Below are 12,833 nucleotides of genomic sequence, written 5' to 3'. Positions count from 1 at the left end.
ATGGGCCACGGGACCATGGGGCATCTGATAAACTGACTTTTAGGTAACCTGAGCATTTCTTTTGGTCTCACAGATCCAAGTTTTACTGCCCATTATGTTATTTATATTTGATAGTCATATGCCAGTTTATTAATTTTGTTTTGGTACTAATTTTGCATGACTAAATTAGATTTTCATACTGTTATTCTGTCTAATCAGGTTGTGGGCACTTCTGTGCACGTCATGTTTTTATGTGTTACTGAGTCGGTCAAGTTTCCTTTTCTTTTTCTCTCTTTTGCAAAGATCGAACACTATTTTGGAAAAAATAAGGCCTTTGTATTTCTTTCTGAAGTATTTGTTTTTTTATTTTGAACAGATATATTCAAAGCCCTTTTTTCTTTCTATTTGAGTTAAAAATTAAATATTTACATGCTCATGTTTCATTGCACTTCTTTGTGTTTTGAGTCTTTATTTCTTGCTATTTTTCCCAGGGCAAAGGAGACACTTCTGCTGGATGCAAGTGTGGAGTGAATGGAGTCAAGTGCCATCCAAAGTGCAATTATTGCCACTGATTCGCCTCCAAGTAATGATGTTCATGTCATCTGCATAGCAAGTGAGATGAAGGGGATAGGCATTATCCTGTATCAGGGAATAATAGGAAAACAGATCCTTTAGCTTCCTAAACTTTTCCAAAAAAGTATTTCAACTGAAAGACAATTTTCTATGCCTGCTTAAGTAGGAAATTGTGTGGGGCATTCTAAACTGAAGCCAAGGCAATGTACATTAATGGAAAAACACCAAAGATTATCAATCCTTTGTGGCTACAAAGGGTTCCTAATGCTTCAGTCATTTTTAGGCATGGAGTTTGCTCCCTTCTAATGTCTGAGAGACATGGAAACGTGCACAGTCTTTAGATGCAGTTACTGTCTCCACAGTCTGGCTCACACCAGCATGGCTAATTATTTAGGCATAACAGCCTTATAACTAACACTGTGAAAAGTTCACATATCAAGGTTGATATGGTGTTTGTCTTTAGGCCCAAAAGCTGATTCATTTCATTATAATCACTAAAAGGTTTCTGTTACAAGACACCTCACTGAAAAAGGAAAAAAAAAAAATGTAGCATCAGTAAATTTGAAAGAAAACAGCTTGCATTCCACACTAATGTGTGTCCACTTTTTGGTTAAACATTTAGTGTCAGCACTGATCGCTATGAGCTTTATCACATTTACAAAGCTGCGAGTGTTGACACTGGAAGGCTCCCTATGGGCAACCTTAGAAGGGAGGACTTGTGTGTTTGTTCAGTTGTGGTGTTTGAGTAGCTACTGTGTGATTGTCCAGATACAAGTTTTTGTTGTGACTGCATGCTAGTCTACTGAAAAAATTTGCCCCCTGAAATGATAGAATGCTGATTACTGAGGTTTATGTCTGACAGTGGCATGTAACAACCTGGATGCAGCGACTTCCAGTGCTCAGTGTAGATTTTCTGCCTTGATTAGGCGCACTAAAGCCAACACATACAGGTTGTCCTTTCTTCTATTGATTTTTCAAGCGACTTCTAATTATGTTTCATGGATCTTGCCATTTCACACCAGGGGTAAGCTGCTGCCAAGGTCTGCAGCTGCTCGTATGGATAGTAAGATAGCACAGATGTGAGACAACAAGAGGGAGACGGGAACATTTGTGTTCACAATGTTCCGCTATGCTGAGCTGGTGCCACTTTGTTTTCACTGAAGTAGCTTCAAATGACTTGGATCCCATATTTTTTGTGTAAAATGCAGTGAAGCTTCCGTTATGCTGCATCCCAATTTCACTCTTCTGAATGTGAAAGTGTGTGCAAAATTGAATGCAGTCATTGATACTCTATCTACCAAGTTGATGACATGCACTATTAAGTGTAGTAGCTTTAGAGTGCTTTTGTTTAAAATCTTGTCTTAACCTATTTATGTATGTGTGTATGTGTATGCACTTTGTGAGTTTTACTTATTATTTGCCTGTTACAAAGAATGAATGGCATGGTTTTTGAAAAGTGCTCTAGTCAATAATTTCAACTTCAGTTTATGGTGTATGATGTTCTTGAAGGCAATAAAGTATTAAACGTTGACTCATCGGGTTAACTGTCGCACACAGTATTTTCATAGTTGTGTAGACTAATTAGCTGTAGTATTTTTTAACAAGAAACATACATAGAATGTTCCATTTAAAAGTTGCTGTCAAGTAATGTTGCAGTGGTGAGTAAGGAGACCCCCTCGAAACCATGCATTGTATCGTTTTAAATCACACATAATATACCGGTAGCTTCAATATTGGAATAGTCAGTTTGTACTAAAAAACTTTTTGCTCTTACGTCTGAATTGAAGCTGAATATTCTTATGGTAATTATGATTATCCAGAGGAAACTGTTGGCAGACGGGAAGGAGTGTGATTGCTACTCATATTTAGGAAATAATCACTGGTTGACTGCGTGAATAGTGCTACCTTTCAAATTGGCGTTACGTGATTGCACTTGCATAATTAATGCATATGCCGTTCTGGATGTAAAAGTATGTGAGACTGTGTCCCAGCACAATAAGAGCACCATTATAATCGTTATTTTCCTGCGATACAGTCGAACCTCGTTATAACGAAGTATAGTATGGAGCGCAAAAATTTGTTCGTTATATCCGATATTTGTTATAAAAGTGCGTGCCCAAATTCCTGTAAATAAGTTTTCTATAAAACGAAACAAAAAGTCCACTAATATGGACAACACAAAGGTGCAAAAATGCACAATTTTTAAGCTTAGCGTAAGCATGAAATCTTGCTTTTCCTTCCGTGTTGGTGAGGAAAAATGAGTACCAAGAAGGGATGTTGCCTCTGCGCACAGTTTATGCCTGTCAGCCGTTGCATGGCCAGACTCGAGCTGCGGCTGCGCCGACGACGCTCGTGGCCGGCTATGGCCGTTTGTGACCTCCGAGATTACTGCGGCAATCTCGGAGGCTACCATTAGATGGTGTTAGATGACGCGGCACGCGAATGCACGGGGGATTTGGACGCACTTCGGCGGCAGCGTTCGACTTCGGCCGTGTCCATTCATGGCCATGGAGGCCATAGGGGAGGCCATAAGCTCTTGGTAATAGGTTTTTTTTTTTGTTTTTTTTTGCCGCTAAACGACGTGGCATGTGAATGCGCGGGTGATTTAAACACACTTCTGCAGCGGACAATTCGATTGGTTGAAAAATTGCGTGCGTTTCTTGAAGTTTTTCCGGCTTCTTTACGCGTTTTTTGCCGTCATAATGCAAAAAAAACTGTTTCGTTATAACCGATATAGCGTCAAATTTTGAAATTCTTCTTTTGTTATACAAAAGGAACTCTCCTAGAAATAAACCACTGACCAACCAAACTTTGATTTTAGTTCGTTTTATCCGATAATTCGCTATATCCGTGTTCGTTATAGCGAGGTTCGACTGTAATTCATATTGACATTGCCCTGCTGGTATATTTGCACTTGAACGTTCACTCGATTCATCTGTGCTACATCATTGCTGGTGGAACAGAGTTAAGGACAAAGGTTGAGGTCCATAAACAAAGACTGTCCCCACACCAGGGATGGAATAGGCAGAAGTACAATTCATGCTAATTTAATTATTGAAGACATAGGGACACTAAATTTTTGTTTTATTTTTTCCATCATTCATCTGAAGAACAAACTCTTCTCATCCTCTTATAAGTAACCAAGTAATGACGTCATCTGTAGCTACTGAGCATGCGCGACACGCGCAGCAAGGTGGAGTCGGCGGCGGCTGAGCGGCGCGCTGTTCATTCAGTGCAGCAAGGCTGCGAAGTCGGCAGCAGCGGGTGTGCAACTCTGACGTCACGCGCGTCGCATCTGTTGCGCAAGCCATCCGCCTGGCGGAAGAAGCCGCGACGAACCAAGACCTCTTTGCCTGCTTCTGATCGCGGAGGTCCCGTCTCCTGTCCCTTAGTCCTGCGTGCCGGGAGCGGGGATTAGGGGGCCTCCTTGTCTGCATGGTGGAATAATAAAGTTATCACATCACATCACCTGTTGCGAACTAGCGGCCCCAGCTCCGCACGGCGCCCTTGGCTTTACATGGTGTAATGAAGCTTTGAATTGGTAAGCCCCACCCGCGAAAAGCGCCGGCTTTGCTCTCCTTCTCTTGCTCCGTGTGCACGTGTGGCGGCGCCTGGCACGTGCACCCAGAAGAGCAGGCTGCGGGCTGCGCAGACTCCGCATCAGCCATGAGCTGTGCGGTTATGGCTGCGCGTAGGTAGTCCGCTCCATCAGAAAGCAGAAACCAGTGCTGGCGTCGCAAAGCAAGCTTCGTTTGATTTGGTTTATTGGATTTAACGTCCCAAAGCGACTCAGGCTTTGAGAGAAGTTGTAGTGGATGGCTCTGGAAAATTCGAACACCGGGAAATCTTTAACGTGCACTGACATCGCACAGCACATGAGCGCCTGGCTTTTCGCCTCCATCGAAAAGCGCCCGCCGAGGCCAGGATTGGATCCCGCATCCTTGGGCACTGTAGTCGAACGCCCAAACCACTGCGTCACCCCGACGGGGTGGAGTTGCGTATGTTTCCAGTGCAGCGATGTCCTTTGACGTTTTCTAGTTCTGAGTGTTTCTGTGACATTATTTTGTATGCGTTTTATTGCTTGACCTAATAGTGCCGCGGAAACGTTGGGTGATACATTATATTACTCCTTTCTGCAAACGTCAGCACCTGCCCTGGTGGACTGTCTCCCTTTGATCTAATTCTTTAAATTTGTTTGCTTGATTGAGAATATATAAAGGGGTACGCGTAAATAAATTTCACGTGCGATGTTCTTCAACTGCTGATACAATTTTTGCTTGGAAATGTTATTTGCAGACCTTTTGTAGACTAAATCTGGTCACTGAAAAACATCCGGATGTTTTTCAGTGACCAGATTTAGACTTAATCTAACGAAACCGGCACTAAAAATTAGGTGCATTTCGAAGCGCATCTCAAAATATGCTTTTGAAAGCTGGTGTAGTTGGCTTTCTTGTGTTGCCTCCTGCATCATAAAACACATACTGCAGCGCTCTGTCTGCTGCTTAAACATTCAAGTGACGCCGTTTTACAAGTGAGCAGCTCTGGAAAATCCAACTCGGTGTCCGCAGCGGTGGCTCGTAACCATGCAGTGTAAGCAGTTGGCTGAGTACTAGCTAGGCGGCTTTACTTTGATCCTTGCGCGGCGGCGTGTTCAATGGAGATGAAACGCAATGTGCCCGGGTGCGTATTCATATTGGTGGAGGAATGTTATTCGATCTGCACCCTAAAGCTTGTTATTTGCACACCTATAGTAAAGTTACTTTTTTTTCTGTCCATGGTCCCCAAATTTTATCTATAATTAACTTTGTAGTATTTGAAAAATATCCGGTTAGATTCATACAAGTTTCTAATATTTGAATTCGCTTCACACTCGAAATTTTGCCATCCGCACAACTTCAGAATTTACCTTTCGGCGTACGCAGGAGTGATTTGTCTGCCCCAAGGATTTAGTTGAGTTGGCTTCGCCGCATAAAGGCGATGTAGTATGGGAAATTGATACGTACAAGTATCAAAACCTAACCTCAAGCACATCCTACTTACTTTCATTTCGTAATGTGTTTTCACAGCGCTAGTGCTAACTATACAGGTGCGGAAGTGTGCAAGGCTGCATCACAGACCCGCCTTTGCGTGCAAAATGTGATCGAAAAGTGTACTCAGAACAGTGGCCAGGGGCCACGGTGTAAGAGTATGGGCGCAACATGCAGTTGGATGTATTTAATGACAGATGAAATTGGGGTGCGATATTCGCATACTTTTACCCCCTGTTTTCAAGGAGATATGTGTATGTTTGATATAGCCAATAAATTAATATATCCTGGCTCAACTGCATTCCCCATAACATTTTTTATGCGTAAACATTGTATGGCTATGTAAGTGCATTTCGCATGGACGTGACCTTGTCGGAGGTGTAAAAGAGGAACTAGTCGGTATATCGGAAAAAGAATGGTATCGTTCGATAGAGTGTAAAGGAAAGGTGGACAAGTGACAAAACGGTTGATGTGGGTTAATTAGGTAATTAATTAGAGCCAATTAGGTGTGTAATCAGGAGCCATTCGGTTTCGGTTCTTTGCTTCTGGCCACGTGTCTCAGTGCAGAAATGCAAAAGCCCGAGCGTTGCTGCTGCACACGGTACATGGCGTGCCCCTTGTTAAACACAACCAGCGTTCCGTTAAACGCATCAGAGTTAACCGGCATTCTATAATTGGTTTACAGGAAAGGAAAGGTGCCGTATCTGTCACTTGCGGAATCCCGCTGACACAATACGCGGACAGCACAGAAACACTTAGGCTCGCATATTTCTCCAGTGCAGATTCTGTAGAGATCTCGGAAATTTTTTATACTCGCATTAAAATTTGATAAAGTGCTTATGAAATCTGCGGAAAGTTTTGATTTTGCAACAGCCTGTTTTTATAAAAATAAATATATGTTCAAGGTGTTTCTGAAATAAAAAAAAAACAAGCCTAATGCGCACTGATGTCGTGAAGAATATGTTATGACTGTTGTGTCTCGACATATATGAGCCAGGTTTGCTTCTATATACAAACCCAAAGTACAATCGAGTTCTGGTCCGGCAGAAGTCCGCTCTCTAAAGGCCCAAATTGGGGCGCATAAAATTTGTTTTTCTATTTGATTTATGGGGTTTAACGTCCTAAAGCGACTCGGGGTAGAAGAGAAACCGTAGTAGAGGGCTTTGAAAATTTCGACTACCTGGGGTTCTTTAACGTGCACTGACATCGCACAGCACACAGGCGCCTAGCTTTTCGTCTTCATCGAAAAGCGGCCGTTGCAGCAGAGATTCGATCCCGCATCCTTTGACGCAGCAGTTAAACACCCTAACCACTGCACCACATCGGCGGGTGTTTTGGAGGGAAGCTCGCTTGGAAATGAGCTACGGGATGTGCGCTCGTCACAGCTGTGCGCTTTGTAGTCACGTTTGCCGCAGCACCGACTTCTGTTGTGTCACGTACGTGGCTCACCCAACGCCCAGTGACTCTTCAAGTACGTGGTGTTCCCTGTGGAGAGGCAGAGGAAGGTAGTTTCCACACTGCGCATGCGCGCGCCGCCGCGGAAAGCTGACCGAGTGGAGTGGGAAAGCGGCTGCCAGCATCGCATGCGCAGGGAATGAAAGTGAGTTGTGCATAGAACGCTGTTGTACTTTAATGCGTTCAACTGAACGTTGGTTGTGTTCGATGCAAGGTACGGTAGCCCACAGCCAAAGCTTTCGCTTCACATTCGATTCAGCAGCGTTGAACCCCTATAATCATTTTCTATTAAAAAAAAAGCCTCTTGGTACATCTGTATTATATTTTTGTAAAAAAAATAATTAAAAAACGGCTGTTGTAAAATTAAAGCATTCCGCAGTTTTTATAACTACTGTAAGATGTGAGTTTATTGAAAAACACTGGGACAACGGAAGCAGCGGCGACAGTCTGTGGACTAGGTCGAGCGCAGAGCACACGCGGCGATAGCAATGCACCGAAGAAAATGTTCACCTTCATCTTTCTGAAGAGAAGAGGAGCCACCCTGGCAACTTACGGCGTAGGCCAGATGACAAGATCGTAGTTATAGTGAACTAGAATATAATCGTAGTATAGGGCTTGAGGCGATGGACGTGAAAACGCATCCATGCCGCCAGAGATTAGAAAATTACATCAGAAGGTCTACTATATAATTAGCAGGAGATCGATGGCCGCTCCAGAGCGCTTGGCAAGAAATTTCAAGGATGTCATGTTCTATTTGACAGGATCCAGAGCCACACACTTTATAAAAGTGCTAGATGAGAAATGCGGTGTCGTTTGATGGTTGTAATGGCGGGATTTCTTGTGGTACTGTATTGGGTTTCAGTCGTGAGTAGTCGATTTGGCGACAGTCTTTTGCGTGTTGGGCTGCTTCAGAAATCCCAGGTATACTAGGATGCGTCAGGTTGGTCAGAGAGAATTGTATTGATTGGTGCAGATTGTTGACGGCCATAAAGAAGAAAGGAGAGAAGCAGGTAGTGGACTGCATAGCGGTATTGTAAACATGATTAACACACGGAACGACGAGGTGCCAATTAAAGTGGTGGGAAGAGACTTACATAGACAGCATGCATCCCAGTCAAAAAATTTCAATGGGTCCAATTGGGAATTTACCAAATGAAATTAATTGGTCAAAAACCACTTGTTTTCGCCACCCATTGGGCCCAACCATTTGATATGAATTGGTGCTCCCAATTGGAAATAATTGGTCACTCATGAAGACCAAATGGTTCACCAATTGAACTCAAATGGCATACCCATTGAGCCCAAATGGTTTGAACTCACATAGCTGAAAAAAAAAAAAAAAAAGAAAAAGAATGGAGATGCAATTTCAATGTTTTGTGTTCAGAAGTTATGGGGGAGCAGACTTTTATACAAGTGGAATGAAATTGCAATTTTTTACAGAAATCATATATGAGAGACAAGCAAGCATTACACACATGGAACTAACACAGATTCAATATATATATCCACAGGTTGCAGACTTACATACTCCATTCTTTGAACAGTACGTGCTGCTGGGACCAGTGACACATCTTTGTTATTCATAGTTAACCTAATTAATTATGCCTGCACTTACAGTGAACACAATATAATCAATTCATAAGATTAAGCGGCATATACTTTTTATAAGAGCTTGAATTTTTCACTGTTGTCTCTTTATAGAGGCATGTACATCTGTGCATATCTCAGTCAAGGATATCACTGACGACTTTCCTAATTGGGAATGCTTGCTTAGGACCAATTAGAACCAATGGGAAGCCCAGTTGGAAGCCCAATTCGTTTCAAATGGGCGTCCCAATTGGGAGCGAAGGATTTTTTTTTTTACTGGGATGGCTCTCGAGTGTGTCAAGTCATTCAGTGGGGCTTTGGTCTGCGGATGATAGGCGTAGCTGGCTAAATTGCATTGCACTTGGTGACAGGTTTTTCACAAAGTCAGACAAGAATACGCATCATCTGTCACTGGAGCGGTTCACGACGTGCGCTGTGACGAGGGTATTATCGCTGCAAAATGAAAGAAGAGATGTCTGACGCTGTACGTGGGAGAAGCTGTGGGCGATGGTTTCTGCACGCCTCGCCGCAGGATCAACCGCGATAATGACCCATGGGTTTCAGGCTGTCGTAGCGGGCCATATAGTCGTATACGACTCAGGTCGTTAAGATACGTGCATAAGGCAAGGTAGCGGCCGCAACTCTCCAGGTGGTGTCTCGCGACGTTGACAGGCGAGACATAAGGACACGTACATAGGGACGGAGTTCACAGAAACGCAGCTGGGTATCGTGTGTATCTTCGTGGCGTTCTTCAAAGTCGGCGAGTTTCAAACCACGCGGCAATACGGCAGGTTCATTGGTATGGTTGACAGTCCAAAGCGTGGCTCGGCCCTCATTCACTCGAACAACGCTGCGGGGCACCAACACACTCTTTTTGGCATCGGAAAGGGAAGCGGGTTCCACCAGAGCGTCGAAGGCATTGGGAACCGCGCCCGAAGACACAACTGGGACGAAGATGGCGGACATCGCCGGAACGACGGTATCCTCGAAGACAGAAAACACTTGGACAGCCCGCAGCGAGTCTTCTATGAGGGCCGATCGAAGGCTGGGGCTTATTGATATCTCGCTACTGTTGAAGTCGAGAGTTGCGCCACACTGATGTAAAAAAGTCAACTCCTAGAATAACGTCGTGCGTAGAGCGAGGGAGCACCGTAAATTCAGTTCTAAACTCGTGTCCAGCCATCGCTACATTTACATAACAAATACCAAGAGGAACCAACGATTCTCCACCTACACCTCGAAATCTGACAGTTCTATCCCAACCATACATAATTTTGCGGCCGAGATGGTTCTTAAAATCTAAGCTCATCACGGAAACTGCAGCACCCGTATCCACTAAGGCCATAACACAAATACCATCCACTAACACTTCCAAGCGGTTCTTCAGCATAACGACCGGTAGAGGAATTGGCAATATCGATGACCTGGCGACCGCACCTCCATCGGCCGCACACGCTAGTTTTCCGGTGACGGAGAAGAACGGCGGGGAGAAGGCGATTGTCGGGAGCGGCGGGCAGGTGGAGTCAGGCTGCGATCAGAAACTGGTGAGTCGTTGCGTGGTGGTACGTAGCGGTAGGAGCCCGAAGGAGCGGGATAGGTGACGGTCACAGACTTCTGGATTCACGGTAGAACGGCGATTTGACCATTGGCGCTGGTAGCGTGGTGGCGGGCTCCGGCGGCGGCAGAATCTGGATATGTGGCCAAGCATACCACAGCGGTAACAGACGGGTGGTTCACGAGCACGGTCCGAATTATAGTCCTCGGTAACAGGATCGAAGCGATCAGCAAAGTCCAGCCGCTGGGGTTGTTGCGGAAGAGGTGGCGCCCTGTAGTGGGTACGAGCTAGGGGAGCAAGGCCATATGAGTCGTTTCGGTGGTCACGGACAGGAGGAGGAGCGGTAGAACCCCAAAAAGAGCTCTGGATGGGAGCTACCAGCAGGGAGCAGCTATCACAGGGGGTTGCACTGCGGTTCACATCTTGATGGCGGGAGAGCTCATCACGGACAATTTGGCGAATCATGTCGGCCAAATGCGGAGGCTCATGTGAATGCTCGTGAGAATCCACGCTTGTAACAGTGGTCACGTTAGGCAGACGGCCGGAGTTCGGGGTTATGCGACGCAGCTTTAAAGTTTCGAGCGTAAGACAGTGCTTGATCACGGCCGTGGGAGAATCTAAATTTTCTTCTGTAATTAAAAAGTTATATACGTCCACCGCGATGCCCTTTAAGAGGTGGCCAACTCTGTCGTCGTCGGACATGCTCGGATTCACCGCTTTGCAGAGTTTTAGGACCTCTTCTATGTACATTGTGCATGTTTCACCAGGCCCTTGGGCTCGCTAGAATAAAGTCTGCTTAACGCATTTCCGTTTTGCCGTGGTATCCCCGAAACAATTTCGAATCTCCTCTTCAAAACGATCCCAGCTCATTAGGGACGCTTCATGGTTCTCAAACCATATCAGGGCTGTGGAGTCCAAGAAAAAAAACAAACATTTGCCAGCATTACAGTGGCATCCCAGCGATTGTACTTGCTCACCAGCTGGTAATTGGTGAGCCAGTCGTCCACGTCTTCGCCAGCCTTGCCAGAAAAGGTCCGCGGCTCACGGTAATGCTGCCATGCGGGTGCCGCTGTACCTGGCTGCCATGCGTCGCCGTCTTGGATCACTGTGGCGGTCAAAGGGGGAAGCCCAGCGAGTCGTCGGCTCGAACGAGGTAGAGAGGAATCCGTGGTGATCGTTGCAGCACCTTCCACCATACTGTTAAGGTTTATTTACAGAATGGTTCTGCACCTTAGCCTGATGTGCTAACCAACAGATGGTGAGCTTCCTCTTTTTCAACTTCTATTCCCGAGAGCCTCTTCTTGCACTTCCTTCTCCTCTTCTGTGCGCATGCCTGACAATATAAATGTCGGTATATATAAATATCGGATGATCCGGATCGGGGTTGCCCTCACATTACTGTAACACGAATAAGCTAGACGTTTGTGAGCGACACTTCAAACCCCGCTTTTGTTGAGCGAAGTTTTAAGACAGGTAATTGAGATTCCATGTTACGCATGGGATGTTACGCAACTCACGAAGGATGCCATCTCAACGCTGCTTCCTGACACTCCAAAATACTTGTTGAAACCCCTGCCTCTCAAGAGAAAGGAGCGCAACTTGTACGAGCAAAAACAGTCAGCAGGGAGACCTGCAGAGAAAGAAAAAAAGTGCACTGATCCTGAAGCATCAGTGGAGCCAGTTGATGAATACAGCGGTGGTGGATCGTGTGACGCGAGCCTGCTTCAGGAATGCAGAAAGCTGCATGCCACCGCCACTGGGGACAAATGTCGATCTTTCTGATGTTGAGCAATGAACATTCGCTAGTGCCACTCCGGAGGCAATTGCCATCGGCGAGTTCTGTTCCATCGCAGTGGTGAAGCTGCCATGAATGCTGCTGTGCGCATTCGAGGAAACAAAGTCAAGGAGATAGCTGTAAAGTCGACGGAAGAGGTAATTAATCTTATTCAGGACATTGCGAAACTCAGCTTGTGTCCTGGCAGCGGATTGAAGCCTATTACCAAGACCTTTCCCACCTACAATGGGCGTTACTTAATTTGCGACGAACTGTACCATTATTTCTGATGCAACATGCATATAGCCTGCAAATACTTGCGAAAGTTAACTCAGAACACCCTGTCAAGAAGAAGAAAAAATTAAGAAACAGACTTCTATGTCTCGAGCAGTTTGTCGTACGAAGGACAAGGTGGCAAAGCTGGTAAAAGCTCTCGGTGAAATCAAAAATGAAAATGAACACCTTCAAGGACAGAGTTTGAAAGAAGTGTTAGTGCCCTTCCTCTCAACTAACAGCTGGCTGTTAAAATATGTTTTAGAGCTTGCAAAACGGAAGTCAACTAAAGTGATGGCATTTTGTGATGAGTGGCAACTAGGCTTCCTAAGTACCAAAGAATGCCCATCAGCAGTTTGCCTGAAGCGCGGTGGTATTTGAAGGGCTCGGGCTCCCATCTTGCATGCTTTATTTGTGCATGCATCCGAAAGTTTCTAGTTCTACATACGTGTTATAACTTAGCTAAACGTCCGAAGAAGTTAAGATGAAACTATAGAGTGAATGAAAACGCCGGCGACAGCACTCTGTTGCTCGCACACATGGTCCTTGGAGCCTAGAATGTGCGTCTAATATAGTTCTCCATGCAAGCGCAATTGTTTGCACAAAATCC

General features: G+C 45.1%; 2 protein-coding genes across 12 annotated transcripts in view; one reads left to right on the top strand and one right to left on the bottom strand.

Moving 5' to 3' along the window:
* The window catches only part of LOC146205878 (ranBP-type and C3HC4-type zinc finger-containing protein 1-like), a 56,939-nt gene extending 55,838 nt beyond the window's left edge, over window positions 1-1,101 (top strand). For all 10 annotated transcript variants that reach the window (XM_084590542.1, XM_084590540.1, XM_084590541.1 and 7 more), the window contains one exon: window positions 471-1,101. In XM_084590542.1, the coding sequence (XP_084446668.1) occupies window positions 471-551 (81 nt within the window). In that variant the 3' untranslated portion in view covers window positions 552-1,101. The remainder of the gene's footprint in view (window positions 1-470) is intronic.
* A 2,521-nt stretch (window positions 1,102-3,622) lies between these two features.
* LOC146205877 (uncharacterized) overlaps window positions 3,623-12,833 on the bottom strand; it is a 153,042-nt gene continuing 143,831 nt past the window's right edge. For both annotated transcript variants that reach the window (XM_084590546.1, XM_084590547.1), the window contains one exon: window positions 3,623-3,946. In XM_084590546.1, coding sequence (XP_084446672.1) covers window positions 3,778-3,946 — 169 coding nt within the window. In that variant the 3' untranslated portion in view covers window positions 3,623-3,777. The remainder of the gene's footprint in view (window positions 3,947-12,833) is intronic.

This window comes from Amblyomma maculatum, chromosome 1, assembly GCF_055883805.1.
Source record: "Amblyomma maculatum isolate TAMU_Amacu chromosome 1, ASM5588380v1, whole genome shotgun sequence".
Taxonomy (NCBI): Eukaryota; Metazoa; Arthropoda; class Arachnida; order Ixodida; family Ixodidae; genus Amblyomma; species Amblyomma maculatum.
Note: the sequence above shows the minus strand (reverse complement) of the source record. Positions and strands in the feature narration are given on the sequence as shown.